Here is a 20116-nt window from a genome sequence, read left to right as displayed (position 1 = left end):
GTTTACAGTGTGATTTAATATATTTTACCCATATGTTTTATGTGTACATGTACCTTTATTTAAACCAGTATGTTTGCATTTTTAAATTTTTTTTTTTTTTTTTGAAAGTGCATACAAAAAGTGTGCATGATATGTCCTTCTTTTCATATTGCTTGTCTGCTTGTATATATAGCTTTTTCATTAATGGTATTTAATTTGAATATTCCTGCCAGTTCATAGTGTACGCTATTGTGCAATAATTCATCATTTTATAACTATATTAATTTTTTGTGTGTGATGTGCAAACGACTTCCTTGACAGCTTCACTATATCTAGTGTTCTGACTTCTTATTTTGCAGGTATTGTATTAGTATTTCTTAGGGTCCTGTGAACAGCAAACAACTGAACCATCATGAGCAACTATAGTGTTTCCTTGGTTGGCCCAGCTCCCTGGGGTTTTAGGCTTCAAGGTGGTAAAGATTTCAACATGCCACTCACTGTCTCCAGGGTAAGCAAGTTTCTTTTTTTATTCCCTTCAGACTGCCTTCACCAGTCACGTAATATTTTATACCACACACATAAGAACTTTTTTCAGTCTCTTCCAATACATATAGTATTAACTTGAATGTGACTTGTTTGAAACTTGCAGTTAAGTAAACCTATGGCGTGCCTAATGCCACTATTTTGTGTTAAGCTACTAGTGTGTCTGCTTTGTTCTTAATTTGGTTCACCCCCTTGCTAAACTAATGGGCATAAGAATAACTCAAACCAGTTCTTTCATTTAATCCTTTGGAAAGGCTGCACATTTGTAGTTAATGCACCTGATCCCCCATAATACTAAGTACTTTGCCTAAACATGTGTAATTATTTTAAAATATTATAATGCCATTTACAGTGCAGTTCTTGAGATATCATATTGTTAATAAATAATAATTACATTACTGTAATGTTTCTTGCGTATGGCATGGTGGAACTCACACTGCTGACTTGTAGGTCCTACATCCTGGACTTGAATTCCGTGCCCAGTTCAGGTGACGTTATTGCAATTTTTCTATGAGTTTTTCTCCTTTACCCTTAAGGATGTGCAGGGTAGGTTAATTGGTGATTCCAGACTCCTTTCTGTGTGAGTGTCAATGTGTGTACATGAATTGGACTCGTGATGAACTGGTGCCATGTCTAAGGATGTTTGCCTCTTTGTGCTCAATGCTGCCAGAATACATTTTGACCCCCTTCAGACCTAAATTGGAATACACGGTTTTGTTACGTTAATGCTTCTAGATAAAATTACATAAGAGAATAAGTGAAATGTGTGGGTTATGCTACGAAGGAGTCTTAAGCGATAAGGACAATATGTGGAATGTTGTATTTGGTGGAAATGGCCTTATAGTTAAATGTGGATTACCTTTTTTGTTTTAATTGCTCCTAGATTACAGTACTATATCGACGTTGAATGAGAAAATGAACCGCTGGATAAAGTAAATTATAGCTGTAACCATCAACAAAATGAGAAATTAGCCCCATGCTTTCCAGCCTCAGTTGGTAATCAAAGCTTTCACGATTAGTTATGATCCCTGTAAAATAAATTAAGTTTTCTCAACCTAGTGGTAACAGTGTTGGCTTTAATTGTTGAGGACTGTGTCATGAATTGGGAAATTAGTCTATTAATTTAGATATGTTAGTTATTTTTTCAAGTGGTATGGTAATGCATTCGTAGCATTGCTACCTCATGGTTTTTGCAACTTGTGGTTTTTTTTCAAGGTTGTAGCGGTGCTACTGGGTAAAGAAACTTCAACTCCCAGCAGTCCCTGCAGTGGTTCTGATTGTTCATCTGCTGAGGGTGCAGGGGCTGCTGGGGACAAGGATGGCTGGCACAAGATTTAAAATGAGGCCAATTCTACAGAGAAAAAAGGAAGTATTTTGTTGTTTCGTGTCTGGAGTTGCCTGTCTGTTTGCCTTCCCGTTTTACTACCTGTGAATTCTTGTTTTATCCTGGATTATCTCCCATGTGTGTGTATGGACTGTCTAGTGTTTGCCTGCTGCATGAGGATTGATTTGGATTCTGTGTCAATCTTCAAAGAAAGGACTGCTCCTGATCCCATCATTCGTCATCTTTAGGGAATACCGGTAGGGCTCTCTATTTATATTCACATACAGCGAGCTGATCTCTGGACTATCTGTCTCCCTCATTTCATTCCATCAGTTGCCATTTTTCATGGACTTCATCATGTGCGGTTTTTGTTAGTGGCTTGTTATGTATACATCCGTAAAGGGAACTGGGGTGGGATCGTTGTTATACAGTTAAATATCCGTTATAATGAACTCCCAGGGACCTAAAAAATATTTAGTTGTAACGAGATTCTGTAGTTGTTACTATAGTGCTTTCTTTAACTCTTTTAGGGCTAATTTTTTTTTTGTTTCTTTTCTCCCAGGGCTGAATATTTTTCCAAAAACTAACTTTTTTTAAAAAAGAACACAAAGCAATTGAAATCAACAAAAAATATTTACTTTTCACAAATGTTACTGTCTTGCATGTTGTATGAGCCTGCATACTCTATGATTTCACATACATATCACATACATTTTACACAGCAAATTCCTGCAAAGTCTGATCTCGCTCAAAGCAGCCAATTTCAGTCATTGCCACATTGCACTGTTTACAATATGTGTTGCTTTGGTGCCTTCTTTTCAATTGTCTGTTGCTGCACTTTCTCACATATATTGTTAGTGTGTACTATAGAGAGACCAGTCACCCGTTTGCCATCGTGCCATGCCACTGCCACCAAGTTTTCTGCCCGCATGAAAACCGTATTGTCACCTCTTTTCATCTTCAGCCTGTCTGGCTTCAACTGTGAAGCCATGTGTATCCTGTTCACCCTCACTGTGCCACAAGCTCCAATTCCTCTGCTCTGTAGCTCCATGAACATTTCTGGGCATGTATAAAAATTGTCCAAATGTACACAACATGACCCAAATGTTCATAGCCCTGAAGCAGCTCCAGCACAACCTGACTTGTCAAGGTACAGTTCTCTCTTTGAAAGAAATACTTTCCTGTATATGTAATTACTTTCAGGCAGAAACCAGTGTTTGCTTCTGCCAGTACAAAATCATTTATGCCATACTTTGTGGGCTTGTCTGGCATATACAGTATTTGCAGAAAAAAAAGTGTCCCTTTTATTTTATCATAGATTCATGCACAGACAAATCACAGCCAGGCTGATAAAATTGTTTCTGTGTTGGTTCCACAATGTCAAGCAGGGGCTGAACTTTATGCATGGCGTTATAGCCTGGCTCACCCCATGGGATCTGCTTCTGTTTATTACAGAAGTGAATAAAATTTTGCAGCATCACGTACCTATCATCACGCTGCATAACCTGTCCAAAGCCACCAGGGGACAAAGCACGTTTGGACCAATGCTCCCTGAAGTTATATCATCAGTTCTGTCCCATCTCTATTTGTAATGCCACAGCGCTTCATCTCGTCTTTTGTTGTGGGTTTCCACTTTGATAAACGAGAATGCGATGCAAGCGCAGCCCGCGATTCAAAAAAATTTCTCTACCTTCCTGTTTGTCTCGTCTGACAGTAGCTGAAAAGCAGCATCAGGAGAGAGCAGCCTGAAGTAGTTCAGCAGCTGGTGATCTGTCGTGTCCAACAGCAATCCATGCCGTCTTGTGAAATCCGGTAGCCAGTTCGGCTCACGGATCAATGTCTGTGTATTATTCCCACGCGAACCTTGCCATAGATGCATCGGCTGCACGAATGCGCTCAGCTGGCAGTGGATCAGCTGGCGCAGCATCGGCTCGTGTCCGATCAGCTGATGCCGGCTTCTCACTCTCTTGTTCGATCTCCTGATCACTGTCAATAAAATCCGATTCTGAAAAATCAGAGTCCGACTCCGCGATAATGCGCAAAACATTGTCTGCCGAGTGTTTTCTTTTCTGCAATCGCTTCGCTCCCTTGTGACATGTCGATGCCATCTTGCCATTGTTTACATTTCGCAACTCATGCACACGCAAGGATTAGTTGCAGAGTCAACGAGTCTAGCATTCCTCCAAGCACAGAGGGAATACCTGCGACGTGACAGTGAGTTTTGTCGCCATTAACAGCTGATTGTCGCCCTCTGTCCCTGGATGTCGACTTTTGTCGACATTCGCCCTCAACCCCTCCTGTAGACAAAAGTCGACATCCGCCCTAAAAGAGTTAACTTGTATCCAGGCATTTGCAATCATTTCAATAGCTTCTTTCACGTTACTTTTAATCTCCTCCTGCCTACAAGTTATGCTGACGAGAATTTTTCTCAGTATTTTCTTGCGATAATACACTTTCAGGGTGCGAATGATGCCCAAATCCAATGGCTGAAGCGCTGCTGTGCAATTGGGTGGGAGGTATTCAAAGCGAACATTATCTGAATGTGGAAGCATGTTGTGGGCAGCACAGTTATCAGTCAGGAGTCGAATCATTATTTCTTCTTCATATTGTGAGGTTTTTGAACTCTTTTGAGAACCCCACTCCCCACCCAATGGGAACAACGCGCAGAGGGAGTATATGTGAGTCGAGCCAAGGCTGGGTGTGTTCCTGGGGCCCTCACCTAAAAAATAAGTAAATCAACGTCCTATCGATGGTGTGAATCATAGCTGGGTTTTAGTCCGCTACAAGGTGCTCTGGTTTTCCTTCCACAACCCCAAAGAAGTGCATATTATGTTGAAATACTATTTCTAAATTGGCCCTGTTTAGGTATCTGCGTGAGTAGGCCCTATTATGAACTAGCACCCTTCACAAACTGTGAATTTGATCGTGTTGTGTTATAACTTTATTGTACACAATATTTTTAGTTGAAACTGGAAGCACAAATCCTTGGATCTCTACTTTTGTTGATTGGTCAGTTTACATTACCATGTGCAACTCGATAACAAAATAAGGGGGCAGGAGTCGTAGTGACATAATTTGCAGTTCCATGTGAACATCGAAACCATAGTGTCTCATCTGCTGTTAATTTTTAATGTTGTTCTATTAGTGCTTTGCAAAGTGGACGCAGAACCTCCACGTTTTTCCAAGTTCATTCTGGGGTTTGTCAGGGATGTGTTCTTGCTCCTACTGTGTTTAGTGCTTGTATGGACTGGGTGTTAGGTAGGGTCATGGGCGTTCAATTTCTGAGTTGTCAAATTCTGCACCAACTTCATTCTGTTTGACTTCAGCAGCTTCTTCTTCATTTCAGGTACAACTCCAGCTACTGTCCTCTTGGCCTCCTAGTAGTTCCTGCTAACATAACATAGAAGTCCTTAATCTTTACATTTGTAGAGATTGCAGGGATGCAAAGATTCACAACATTTGAAGACAGTGATTTGTTTCCCTAGGGACACACCCAGCCTTAACATGGCATGCACATATTCACACACAGAGACACTCAAAATATAGATAAATAATATAGAATATATTAATCAAGTAATGAAAAGAACAAACAATATTACACAAAAACACTTTGTGACATGTGAGTCCCTGTCTTGTACCCTAAAACATGAGGCTGAGTCTCAGTACTTTAGCAAAACTAGCTTTATTCAGCTTGAAACAGGAACAGCACAATTATTTATTGTAGCGGGATCTACCACTCTCTTATACTATACACAGACTCGGCAATCAGACAGGGCCATGGCCAAGCAATACTGTTCCCTGCATTTATAATGTACCTTGCATCACCCATCAACGACGAGAGGTTTTATCGCGACTGCAGTCACCTCGGATTTGCTTTTGTGGCAAGCCGCTGCAGTGCTTGGGAGTCTGCGGTTGCCCTGGCAATGGAGAAGCTATCTTCCACAGACGAGGCGATTGTACTTCGGGATGCTGTTCGACATGTCTTCCCATTGGGGGAGTCCCAAAAGAGTTTAGAAACCTTATAACGTAAGCAAAAAGCCCTCCCTAGTTACCCTGTGGTGATTAATTATATATACTACATAGTAAACAATAAACTCTAACAACAAATTCCAACACAAGCTAATATACCAGGGGCAGATGATGATGATGAATATATGTGAAATGAAAAATCATGTGAACAAGCTTCTGAAAGAAATGTAAAGTGAGGATTTGAGGTGATTGGGAGTGCTGCCCAAATGAAAACAAAGCCAAACCAAGAGAAATCCACACCGACTAGTAAGCCTAAGATAGCATAAACATTCAGACGAAACTGTAATCCAGGGTAGTGGTAGTTGTAACCTAGTGCCATGTGTGATGAGTAGAAACAAAAACTGACAGATGATCACAATCCCTTCTGTATCTTTTTGGCTCCTTTTTAAAGAGCCTGCCTGTTTAATCTTCCTCCAGGCAACTCTGCCGACCTCTGAATCTGCATAGTAGCGTTTTACTGCTGAGGCTGCTGGGAGATGTATTCTATTTTAACACTAGAATTACCAAAGCCTATGAAAAAACGTGTAAATCCGGCCCACCATAAATCCCTTCGCACCTCTCCGTTAGTGTCTTTTGTCTTGTAAATGTGCCGATTAAGACAAGCAGCCTAATATTCCATCTCCCCACCGCCGCAGAACGTGCACAAAGTTCTCCCAGCTCATGCCTTGATTATCTGGGAGTGAAGTGCTGGAGTTTTAGAGTGGAAATAATAGATCGTTATTTGGAATACAAGCATTTCATGTGTGTTCCTTCTGTACAATAATCTGTAAACACATTGTTAAAACAGAAATGTTTTTCATATTTCAGTAATAAATGACAAAATGTTGGAATAAACTATATAATGTGTGAAGCCTAAAGTCCAAAGATCATATAAAAACTTTCACAAAATGTTCAAGGATGATACAACAGTTTCCGTGGCACAGTGGTAAGAATTGCTGACTTGTAATCAAGAGTCCCTGGTTCGATCCTGACTGCCTTGTATATTTACCGTTTTGAGTAATGAACTGCTGTTTTTGTTAATATCATACAATAAACACATACATTTGGTTTCCGTCTTTAACAGCCGATGTACATTTATAGTACTTGTAAAAGTTAGCGTTTTTTTTTTTTTTCACTTTTATTCTCTCAGTCATGATCACAATACATACTGCCTCCCCCTCAGGGATCTGATGCTGTTAGTTTTTATTTGAAACTGGGAATAACTGTAGATGTGAGTGGTGTTTTGAGACAATGGAACTGGATATTCTCTGATCTGGATGGATAAAAGCTGGCACACAAACGCTGGTGAATCTGCCTTATTCGTATCTCACTGTCACTTGATTTTTTTTTTTATTCAGTTTTGAGTGTTCCTGCTCATGCTATATTAGTATGCACCTTATTGTCTGTGATGTCAAAGCCGCACTGACAAAAAAAAAACAGAGACATAGGTATATGTGATATTTGGAATTATTAATTTTATGACCTGTATAGTACATTTCGGAAAACATTGTGGCATGGATGCAACATTATTCATTTTCATTCGCATAACGTCTTGCAGTTGTAATCAGTGACCATGTGTTTTTTTTTTTTTTTCTCCCTTTTCCCTTTTACCAGTCTCCACATGTTGCTGTATGATGGTGTTTCTTTTGTACTCCCGGACATGCAGAGGAAAGAAAAGTACAGAGAGGTCAGTTCAGCATAGAGAGAAGTGTGTACATTGCAATAGATACACATGTCGTAAATGTAGGAAGGACAGTCCTTGTGTGTGTGTGAACTGTTAACATTTGAATTTGATGATTGCATATAGCGCTGAACTGACCTCTCTGTACTATTCTTTCCTCTGCATGTCCTGGAGTACAAAAGAAACACCACCATACAGCAATATGTGGAGACTGGCAAGATTGGGGGAAAAAAAAACACGCGGTCTCCAATTACAACCGCAAGATGTTGTGCGAATGAAAATGAATAATATGAATAATGTTGCATCTGTGCCACAATGTTTTCCGAAATGTACTATACAGGTCATAAAATGAATAATTCCAAATATCATATATACCCATGTCTCTGTGTTTTTTTTTGTCAGTGCGGCTTTGACTTCATGGACCATAAGGCGCATATTAATTCAGCGTAAGCAGGAACACTCAATAAAATTGAATAAAAGAAAATCAAGTGACAATGAGATACGAATAAGGCATATTCACTAGCGTTTGTGTGTCAGCTTTTATCCATCTAGATCAGAGAATGTCCAGTTCCATTGTCTCTAAACACCACTCACTTCTACAGTTATTCCCAGTTTCAAATAAAAACTAATAGTGTCAGATCCCTGGGGGGCAGTAGTATGTATTGTGATTGTGACTGAGAGAATAAAAGTGAAAAAGAAACGCTAACTTTTACAAGTACTATAAATGTACACCGGTGTATTATTGTAGTATTTCCCTCTACTTACCCTTTACCTGTTCTCTCAAGGGTAAATGTTCTCGTCAGGTTCGTTATCGGGTTGGTCTACTGTTGCACTTTAAAATGAACACACACACACATAGATAAACACACACACACAGACCCTAACCACAACAGTGCCCCATGAATGACACACACACGCTGATTAACCCTTAGCACTTTAAACCACACATCAGCCTGTCACTCAGCACTTCAAGAGACTTACTTATTATCGGCACGAACAACATACGATGTTTTAGTGATATCTCAGACCTAAATATTACTTTTGGTCTACAAGAATACATTTAAACATACAAAGACTCAGCACTCTTGACTATAGGCCATTTATCAGCCAAGAATACCTTCTTTTTATCGTACTGTCCCTTCTTTCGAGCGGCGCCCTCACTCTCAGCCTTATAAACCTTGCAGCACAGAAATAATGGCAAAAATCTGGCTACACCAGGTGTTCAAAGAAATTTAACTTATTAATTCAATCACTCTAGACATTAAGACAAAGCATAGAAAGTTAAAAGCAGCAGGGTATTTATTACAAGAATAATAATAATACCACTGGAACAAAGAATAATAGAAAATAGGTACTGATAGAAAAGTCTGAATATATATAGTCTTTAGGAAAAGCTTACGAAAAAAGTTACAGATGACAAGGATGAATGTCCCAGGGAGGTGTTTGATTTAGCAATGGATGTTCATGATGCCTTTCTGACGACCAATGTTGTCTTCGTCTGTTCCTCTTCTTCTCCTCCTTCTCTTTGCTTCTTCTCCTTCCTCCTCCTCTTCTCTCCTTCCTCTTTCAAACCAAGGCATATTTATTATGAAATGTCATGCCTTGGTTTCACAACACATGCACCTGATTGGCTGGCTATCAATGTGATTGATGAATTTTGCTCAAACTCTTTCCCAGATAATAAAGTTCTTTGATATTGCCTCAGTTTCCCTTTTCCCAGGCTGTAAATGACATTCTTATCCCAAATGTCCATCCATAAAGTAATCAATAGCCTGGGGTGTCAGCACAGCATCCTTTCCCAGGTTATAAAGTAATTGATCCACCAGAAATGTCTTCCTTTCAATGTTGGAAACAGCTGTTTTAAAAGTGAGGTGTGACAAAACCTGCTTTGATCTGTCTTAGTTCATCTGTTGTCTTGTCTCGAACAAAATATAACGGAAACCAAAATATACAGATTTTATACACCATAACAACCGGCTTTTATAGACACAAACCAAATGTATGTGTTTATTGTATAATATTAACAATAAGAGCAGCTCACTACTCAAAATGGTAAATATACGAGGCAGTCAGGATTGAACCGGGGATTCTTGATTACAAGTCAGCAATTCTTACCGCTGCGCCACGGAAACTGTTGTATCATCCTTGAACCTTTTGTGAAAGTGTTTGTTTGATCTTTGGACACAAGGCTTCACATATTATATAGTTTATGCCTACATTTTGTCATATATTACTGAAATATGAAAATGTTTCTGTTTTAACAATGTGTTTACACAGATTATTGTAGAAACGGAACACACATGAAATGCATGTATTCCAAGTAACAATCTATTATTTCCACTCTAAAACTCCAGCACTTCACTCCCAGATAATCAAGGCTGGAACTGGGAGAACTTTGTGCACTTTCTGCGGTGGTGGGGGAGATGGCTGCTTGCTGCTTGTCTTGATCGGCACATTTACAAGACAAAAGACGCTTACGGAGAGGTGCGAAGGGATTTCAGGTGGGCTGGATTTATGAGTTTTTTCATAGGCTTTGGTAATTCTAGTGTTAAGCAGCGCTAGTACACATTTTTGGCTTTCCTATCATTAATGTTCACATTTTGTGTCCTGGGTGTGCTGTTATGTCATCCCCTAAAATTTTGGAAATAGTAAATTAAGGCATCATGTCTTTGACTTGTGCAGAGTTGAGGGAACAAGACCTTCTGGCATTGTGAAAAATCTTCAAAATAGAAAAGATATTCCAAAAACATAGTATGGACGAAGAAGGCAAAACATTTGAGAATGGAATTAAAAAGAGAAAATGTGCATGCTACGAAGCACTCTACCTCACTTCAGCCACACAAGCCTCAAGTATTGCTCAATAAAACTCCAACCCCCAAACAACTCACGAAAACCAGTTAAAATCCCCACTTTCAAGTATTTCAGTAGAAATTAACAAAGGTGGAAGGTGCTATACAACTCATTCACATGCACACCCCCACAGGCATATCAATTTAAAGATACAAAGAAAAGCAGGAGCATACCAACAAAACCCTCCTCACTGATTTAAATAAAAGCCACCAGATAATCCAGAAGTTAAACATCTCCTGTTACAAACCAAAGTGATGCCCCCCCCTATTGTCCCATCAACTTGTACTTCCTAGGAACAGAAAAACAGAAAAGTGTATGATAATAATTTGAGAAACATTAGGCTTAGGGGGAAAAATACAGAATGACAGTGTTTGTGAAGACTGCAGGGTGATGGGGGATAGAGTGTCTGTGGCTCTTCAACTGGGGGCACATGTGCATAGCTGTGCACACAATTGTATGTGGCAAATGAAGTTCAACTTGAAAAATACTGAAATGTATACTTTATCAGCAGCCTAAGATGTGTGGAGTTTCTCTAAGTTTACACTCTATGGCAGCGTTCAATCATTGGTACAAGGTTAGAAAGATGAACAGACATTGTGCTAGGGCTGGACGATTTTCTTTGATTAAATCGTTTAATTCGAAAAATACATTTGAAACCAATGTTCAATTGGCTTTTTTTTTGTATACAGTTGAACAGTTACTTTAGTTTGATTGACTGGTCATATGTGTACAATCAAAACATTAATGCAAAGAATAGACAAACAGCTATTCTCTTTAGAATGAGCTAGGTCCAAAGTCAGTTGCTTGGAATTAATCTGGATACAAAATATCAGATGTTGAATAAACTATTAAAATGCAAAGTTTGCAAAAAGACGATAGCAGTTAACAGTGTCAGCATAATTTATTTCGGGATTTAAAGCAGAAACAGCCAAATGTAAAAAGTGCAAGAAAACACGGGACGAAAATAAAGCCTGTCCCCAAATTACAGCTTTGCCATATTTTTTGCCCTGCTACAACATGCACCACAAAAGGTGCGCTCTCCATTATATGTCTTGTAAGATTGTGTGATTACATTAGGAGCAAATCATACCTTGTCTGGGGCCAGGGGAATGACTACACATTCTTACCTTGCAACAGTGGCCGAGCTTTGGTGGAGGAGAAAAAATGAGGAAGCTGTCTGAAATGGGTATTTGGAAGGCTATCAGACCACATTTGGACACAGTGACTTCTCTATAGGCTGGTTACTCCAGATACCCATAGTCATAGCCGGCCCGTGGCTTAGACGACCTAGGCAACCATCTAGGGCCCCAAGCATCCCTGTGGGGGTAGTGCACTGGTCGCATTCAAAGATAATTTTTTTAGCTGCAGTACAGCAGTGGCACAAAGTGCCACATGTAAGTACAGAGAAGAACTAAAACTTATCAGCACTTTGTGTCCTGTGTGGCTGTTACAGGTGGGGTGTCCAATGAACCTGTTAGTTTTCACAAAGGTCAATATGGCCATATTCCTCTAACTCAGGGACTGCAAGGTGTCCTCTACTGAAAGGTGTGGAAGGTCACTGGTCACTTTTCAGTCTGGTACTGCTGTTGTTATATGATAACAGACTGTCATGGTCTCTTGTTTGTAAATGATACATGCATTCCAGTTCCAGTTCCAAATGCCTTATGAGAATGCAGAGAAGAGAAAAAGAATAGACGAGCAATAGTAACAGTTTATAAATATCATATTACTTATATTTTAATACTAATGAATAACAACAGAGATGCAGAATACACAGCTAATCAGCAGCTCTACTCAGGGTATTCTAAAAAGCAGGTATTTAATGTAGTCTACCAACACATGTAATTGATTTCTGTTATCACTATTACTTTTAAATATGACTCATTGTTACAAAACTAATAAATAACATACTCTTGGATAAAGTAAATAAAATTGTGAAATGCTCCAACTTTCATAAAGTTAACTTAGTCGCCAAATGCACCTGAAAGGATACAGTATGTCATGCATACAGGTGGGCAAAATGGTAAAAGTGATTATATTTAGGTTGGAGGTCTTTGATTGGTTCAATCTTATAGAGTGACATTTTATAGATAGCTTATCTTTTCATTCTGCAGGTGTATGACAGCTTTCAACTGATTGACAGCTAGTGGCATATCCTTATCTATCTTAAGAGAAGACACTGCAATAGCATATAAAACACACACAGTTACGACCACAGGACCAGATTAATAATATCTATCTGCAGTGGCTAGCTATTAAATTATTTTATTAGGTAATCTACAGAAAGGATTTCTGTTCACCAATAATACTTTTCGAGAAAAGAATAATTTCATTTCGTACAAAGAGAACTGATCTGAAAATTATTTAACTAAATAATTGGAAATCTCCATGAGGGATGACTCGTCACATGTGAGAAATAAAACAGGGTCAAGTTCTATTAGTTCTATTAGCAGCTGCTGCTATTGTTTGTCATTAAAAAAAATAAGATTGTTTCCCCACTGTTATTCATATGAGATCTCATACATTTTATCTAGCAGCAGGCTTTTCACGTTAACTGTTTGATAACTCTGATCATCATTGTTTCAAAAGAAAGATGTTTATGAAATAGCAAGTAGAACATAGAAATTTGGGCAAAGCCATTCAAAATTAACTGGTTAATTCCATAAGTAAGAAGGCAATTGAGCATATAGTGAGTGACATCAAGCAGCCCAAGTATTACTCTATTATTTGGATTGCACACCTGATGTTGTCCATGAAGAGCAAACAATGCTAATTATAGTAAATGTCACATTGGAGGAAGTACCCAGCATTTAAGAGCACTTTATGGGATTCTTTGCAGCAACAGAGATTGTAGGAGAATTTTTTTTCTTCTTTGCCCTGGGAAGACTTGAGGAAATAAATATTCTTTTGATGACTGTAGAGGCAATCATACAATATGACATTGGTACCAACATGAAGGGGAAGCACAAAAGTGCATAGGCCAGACTGCTACAAAAGTCCCTGCTTTTTTTGTGCCATGTTCTGCCCACACCCTAAATTTAGTGGTAGCAGATGCAGCCAGAAGCTCAGAAGATGCCATTGCCTTCTTTGGACACCTGCTTCTTTTCAGCTGCGCTTCAAAGGTGGACCATCTTGATGAAACCTATAAATATCACAATACATTTTTGCATTGTACTAATTAGAGCACCACAACAACACCTTCTCTAGGGCCCCAAAATTGTTAGAGCCAGCCCTGCCTTTAGTTATAATAATGGAAAAAAGCTGGCTGTTCTCTGCAAGCTAAACTTTTTTTAAGGAAAAAAAGAAAAAAGCAAGGTACTAAGAAGATATAGGAAAGATTAGTGAAAGCTACAATAAAGGTTTAAAGAAATGTCCCTGTAGGTGACAGGCCACAGGGAAGAAGAATGAGTGCTGCAAATGTAAAAACAAATTACAAAAAGTTTGCACTAAAAGAAGTTGTTTTTTTTTTTGGTTTTTTTTTTTGCATCTTCCCATTAGCAAAAATAAGTTTTTGAATTTCTTGGAAAGATTCAGTTGTGTTTACAATTTGCAAAATGTGGACAACCTTGTCATTTTGTGTTTTATTTAGGAAAAAATAGTTGAAAGTGATTTCTTTGATGAAATATTCAAATTATAAACTGTCCTTATGTTAAAAATCCAGGTTTCATGTTTTTGCCATATTGCCCAGCCATACATAGTGACTTCTGTTTCTTTCCTGTAAATCAGTTAATTTGGAGTTTGGCACTGAGCTTTAATCTGATTTTCCTAGAGACTGACCAAAGCACTCAGTGAGATAACTCAATAGCAGTTTTTTTTTTGTTCCTCTTTAATTAATATTTCAATAAAGCTGTCCTTGGCTTTCTTGGAAGCTTATTTGTAGAGAAACTTCTGTGGTAAGAAGCTGTTTGAGAAGTACGTTTTCATGTCTATAAAGAAAGAAGCCATAATAACATTACCACTAATGGTGAAGTTATTATAGCACATGTTCTTTACAGGGCTGGCTAGCTCAGAGTGGGCTTTTCTTGTTGAGGATGTTGTCTCCAGATAATTTATTGTATTTTTTTTATTATATTTGTGAAGTAAAAGTGGGATAATGAAATGCAGCAAAAAAAAAAAAAAAAAAAGAAGTATAAGGTATCTATCCTGGCTTGGGTCCATCAGTGGCAGAGGTCATATGATCTCACTCCCCAGTTAGGTTATAATTCATTCAACATTCTCAAAACTGTTGCAGGGCCAGAAACAGTCCCAGCGGTTCTGGGTGCAAGTCATTAGAATTAATTATAATATATGAAAAAATCTGTCCTGTTTCTCTATGGTTTCAAAAACAAAGTTTCAAAGTTTTAATTGCAATGTAGAAATAATGACAGTAATAATCAACATCATTCCTTCCATCCTTCCTCCTTTTAAATTATGATTTAGACATATACTCTGGAACACCATGTTGTTTCAAGTATGCCTCAAATCAACCAATGCCTGCAGGAAAGGAGTGGGCTTCTTTTTCAGAATTGAAACACTGGTGCCATTTCAGGTATTAGGTTATTCCTGCTAGGCAACCAATTCAAAACACTAACAGAAATATAGATGAGAGCCTTAGGGGAATGGTTTTAAAGATAAATAAAAAGCCTGAAAACAAAGGGTTATATTGAAAAGGTGTAGTAATCTTCCTAACGAAGATGAGTAAACAGAATTATTGTAAATATTTAAATTGTTGTAGTATTATCTCGTTGTTTAGGTTTTGTTTAAATGTGAACAGTATTTCATTTGTATACTGTGACATACAAGCACCATGTAGATTTTTAAAGCAAAGAATTTTACATCTGGTTCACAGCTGGTAGGTTAATTGATCTAGGAAGGTTATTTCTGAAAATACCGTAAAACTGCTCTTGTAAGAAGACATAAGTAGGAAGTTTCATAGGGAATTCATTCTTGTTATATTTAAGGAATAACTTGTGTAAATAAATAGTACAATTTTTAAGATATGACAGGTGGCATAATAGACCATTATGCTGAACAGATTTGAACAATGAACTTTAACTTATTCAGTTGGCTATTCGTATTCTGTAGTAATGTAGAAATGAAACATGATTTTAAAAATATCTTTATAAACAGCAAAAATGCTAAACTTGTTATAAAAAACAGTTTTGTCTATTAAAAGAATGTCTCTTTTATGTATTTTCATTTCATATGTTTGCACTGTTTTTGGATTAAAACTAGGAATTTAGTCTCCTTTCTCTTTCAGCAAAAATAGAAATCAGAAAACTTTGTTTCAATTGAAACTTGGCCTGTAACTGAAAACTGTTCAATGTCATTACAAAGTTCTGGCTGTGTTAAAAATCCGGAGTTTACCTTGGCCAATTAAAGTAGCTTTAAAGTAGTTAAATCCAAAAAGTTTTGATCAGAAAGCACAACCCTCGCAAACATATCCAGTTTTTAATACCTGGAAAAGTTTTGGGATTAAAATGCTCAGAGATCTTTATATAGACAACATATTTGCTTCTTTTGAACAATTACGTTCAAAATTCAACCTCCCAGGTACACATTTCTTTCACTATCTTCAAATTATAAATTTTGTTAAACAGAAATTGCCCGGTTTTTCCCCACCTTGTACCCTCCACAATGCTGGAAAAAATACTGCTCAATTTCGAGGAATTAAACACCATTTCCGCATTATATAAAATCCTATTAGAGTCCCTACCTTTCAAAGATCCAAGAGGACATTGGGAAGAAGATCTCTTAATCAATATATCAGAAAAGGAGTGGAAGGTAGCAAACCAGAGAATTCACTCGAGCTCCATATGCGTAAAGCATAGAATTATTCAACTAAAAATTTATATATCGAGCTCATCTGTCTCGCTTAAAACTGTCCAAAATGTTTCCAGGGCAAGATCCAACCTGCGAACGCTGCAACCAAGCTCCTGCCTCACTGGGTCACATGTTCTGGGCCTGCACCAAACTAACATCACTTTGGACCAAAATTTTTAAGTGCCTTTCAGACAGCCTTGGTATCACAATTCCTCCTAACCCATTAACAGCTGTGTCTGGTGTTCTTCCAGACGGACTTGAAGTGGAGAAGGACAAGCAAACGGTGATTGCATTCACTACACTTTTGGCACGCAGACTTATTCTGTTAAATTGGAAGAATCCTAACTCTCCTCTGATAAGTCAGTGGGAAACCGATGTTTTATATTATTTGAAATTGGAAAAAATCAAATTCTCAGAGGATCTGTACAAAATTTTTTCAAAACCTGGCAGGATCTAATCAATATTATTTTAGAATAAGAGAAATAACTATTACCGCATTTAATTCCCTTCTCCATTTCTTATTTACCTATATATTTATTTCTTCCTTTCTTTTGTTTATTGTTGCCTTATTAAAAAGCCCTAAGCAATTCTCCTTTGGCTAAGCTCTCCTTCTCTGGGGTGGGGTTTGATTTGTCTTCAATTTTGTTTGGTTATAAATTGATCTATTTGTATGGAATGATTACAATAAAAATTAATAAATAAATAAAAAAAAAAAAAAAAAAGGAAGCACAAAGTGTTTTCATAAATAATGGAATGACCATGCAACTTTCGTGTTTTGTCTATCTTAGTAAAAGCTATATCACATTATGCGACTTTTCCAGCAAATTTCAGTCATTGTGGTCATTTACATGATCTTTGCAAATTGGAGGCAGTTGAAGCCGGTTGCTTAATATGACATGACTCACTATGACTAGTCGGCAACTTACTCCAATAAAATGAAACGTGTTTGACTTTGCCTTTAGTTTTAGGGGCGGCTATGTGTACCTTTGAGCTGACAATCAGTAAATGCTCATCCGAAATTGCAGTGCAGTAACAAGGAACAAGAAACACATGATATATCAAATATTCTATTCAATATTTAAGAAAATCAATATGCAAAAGTCAATATCGCGGTGTTTAGAACTTTTATTTGATATTCCACAACTTCTTCTGAATGTTTAATAAAATTCACAAAGTCTCCAGTGTTCTTTCAAAGTGTGACTGTGTCAACTTTGCCCTTGATTATTAGCGGTGGACTATGAGCATGAGTAAAAAAAAATGGATCAAGTAACCGAAAAGGAAGAGTTTTGAAGAGATAGGTTTAGTGTTGTTTTTTTGCAAATGGTTTGGCTTTGCATGGGCTGACAGTCAGATATCTACACTAACCAATAATTTGCATTACAACAGAAGTCAGATGTCCTGGCAGCGTTAATCCTTGTTTTAACGCTGTTTCGGAAATATTGCACTGGGAGAGAAAACAGCAGCCTTTGTAGTTTTCTTATGAATAAATTAATCACAGTTGATGTATTAGTTTCTCCTGCATGCTCCACAGGTCTTCTGCTTAACTATTTTCTATGCACCTCGGCCAGAGGACTTTAGCAGTGTGGACATTCACAATAAATGCTCTTTTAGTGCTGTGTCTGTGTGGCCCCCTTAGCAACTCCTGCGAGCATGTTTTATTACCAGATTCTTCATGTATCCTCACTCCCTGTGACATACAGTAGCCTGAGGCCACCTTAGGAGCATGTTCCTCTCAGAACTGGACCCAGAAGTGCTACACTGGATTGTTCTGGTGATCTTTAAATCTGTTAAGGTTATTGGAATAAGTCAAATATACAACCATATTACAAGTATGTTGTGAGTAGAGATTAGGATAATAGGATAATAAAATATCAATTAGTGAAGTAAAAATCTATGATTTTTACACTGACAGATTTTCATAGTGAGATGTCACTTCATTATTCATTGTTATTGACAATTATACTAAAGTTTGTTCTGTTTCCACTGAAAAAATGATTGTGAATTCAATGGAAACTTAAGTAGAGAAGATATAAAATAAAAATGGTTGGAAAAAGCATGATATTTGAGTTGTTTCTTTGAGGCACAACTATTTACAAAATTATCATTTAAAAAAAAACAACTTTCCTTTGCTAATATTTAATATTGTTGTGAGAAAATATGCCAAGTTTTGGGCTTTGTATGGACAACGTGTATATACTATACATGTCTATGTGGTGATTATCATCAATTTTTAAGGTGTTTTGAGACCATATCAAGAAATAATGAATATTACATTTTTAGTCAAAATAACTACAATAATTTAAGTCCATATCATCCAGCCCTAATGACTACTGGAAACTCGGCACTCAGTTGTTAAATGTGACACAGACAGCACTTTTCAATCATATAAACTGACACGGTCTTGTGATGAGATTGGAGACTACAGTTTGCAAATCTGATATACATCACGACTAGAAGTTACGTAATGTGCCGTCAGCTTAAGTGGATGCATCTCCGCATATCACTGTGTAATGGTCCTCTGTACTGGACAGGAACTGAGTATGTGCTGTGGAAGTTTCCACTTTGATTCTTGTCTGCATTTACTTTGTTTCTAGTATGTGGAAATGCCTGTGGAATGGAAGAAGCTGCAGAAAGTTCTTGGTACATGATAGCAGCAACACTCTTTATACAGGTTAAATCCCGTTATAGCGAATACTGAAGTAATAAAATTTACAGAATAAAAATCAATATTTATGGGCCCAGATGAACAGTCATAGGGCATCATGTTAAATAAATCTCATTTTAAAAAATGTAAATCTCAGTATAAGTAACTTTTTTTGACCAAAAATGGCCACCAAAAATAATAATGTTGCTCCTATACTTTCTGTGGCAAGTCTTGGGAACCCTGCAACAGGTTGTCTTAAAGAGAGAGACAGTCTGTTGTGAAATTTCTGGTCTCGGGCAGGCTTGGTGAGAGGTTGGATGCGACATCATACACATAGCCGAATTCTGGGTCAGTACTCCACGGAGCGTCTGCATGGGTAGTTGTGTCATGTGCGGATACCATACTGTTCGAGTTTCATAGTACTTCTCAAAGTTGTCTTTGGGAGAAACAACATCATTTTGAGCTGAAAGAAAAATTAACAATCCTGGAAAAAATTTGATTCCAGAATGAAGAAAAATGATGTGGAAAAAGCATTTTGGAATTGCGCTTCATCTTTGTTTTCATTCTGTGTTTGCACCTATATTTCTACTTTAAAAAGTACATCTAATGTCTCATTTTCATTATGTATTTTCAAACCTGTATTCCTATAAAAAGAAAGTTACATCAAACATCTCATTTTCAAATAAAATGTTTTTTTGCAGTTTAAGAAACACTGTTTTTTATATAGGTATTGTCAAGCTTTGGTCACAGAGTTGCAAGAGAGACAGGAAGATGAGTCCAGGTTTCCATGGAAAATACAGGAACTTTTTAGAGAAGGCAGGTACAGTCTCAAGACATCATTCAGAATAGGTGCTGTTAAGAGCTGTGGCACAGGTGATTGTCTTGCTTTAGCTTCCATCTTCAGGCTAGAAGAACATCCGTGGTAGACGTGGTCCAGAGAAAACACATCAGGAGAGTGTAAGGAAGAGCATATCAAAGCTCAGTGTTAAAAGTTAAACATTGTGCGACAAGCACACTATGTGGTAAGCCTGATCCTACAGAGGACAACCAATTGCTTTGCCCTTGGTTTACTGTTTACCAAACGTAGCAGAGCAGCTACGAAGCTGTCCTTGCACTGCTGCCGTTAGACCTGGAAATCACCAGCAGCTCCTGTCACAACACTATTTGTATTTTCCCCGTATTCGTTGTAACAAAATTTACATTATACTGAAATATTTTTATAGTCCAGTGAGCTTCCTTATAATGGGATTCCACCTGTATATAAAAAAAGATTCGGTACTCTATA

At 37.7% G+C, this 20116-nt stretch overlaps 1 protein-coding gene across 6 annotated transcripts in view; it reads left to right on the top strand.

The window, feature by feature from the left end:
- Positions 1 to 328: 328 nt before the first annotated feature.
- Positions 329 to 20116, top strand: part of pdlim5a (PDZ and LIM domain 5a) — a 131623-nt gene continuing 111835 nt past the window's right edge. For all 6 annotated transcript variants that reach the window (XM_051927747.1, XM_028802145.2, XM_051927746.1 and 3 more), the window contains exon 1: positions 329 to 487. In XM_051927747.1, coding sequence (XP_051783707.1) covers positions 392 to 487 — 96 coding nt within the window. In that variant the 5' untranslated portion in view covers positions 329 to 391. The remainder of the gene's footprint in view (positions 488 to 20116) is intronic.

This window comes from Erpetoichthys calabaricus, chromosome 5 (genome assembly GCF_900747795.2).
Source record: "Erpetoichthys calabaricus chromosome 5, fErpCal1.3, whole genome shotgun sequence".
NCBI lineage: Eukaryota > Metazoa > Chordata > Cladistia > Polypteriformes > Polypteridae > Erpetoichthys > Erpetoichthys calabaricus.
The sequence above is the reverse complement of the archived record's forward strand: the minus strand, read 5'-3'. Positions and strand labels throughout refer to the sequence as shown.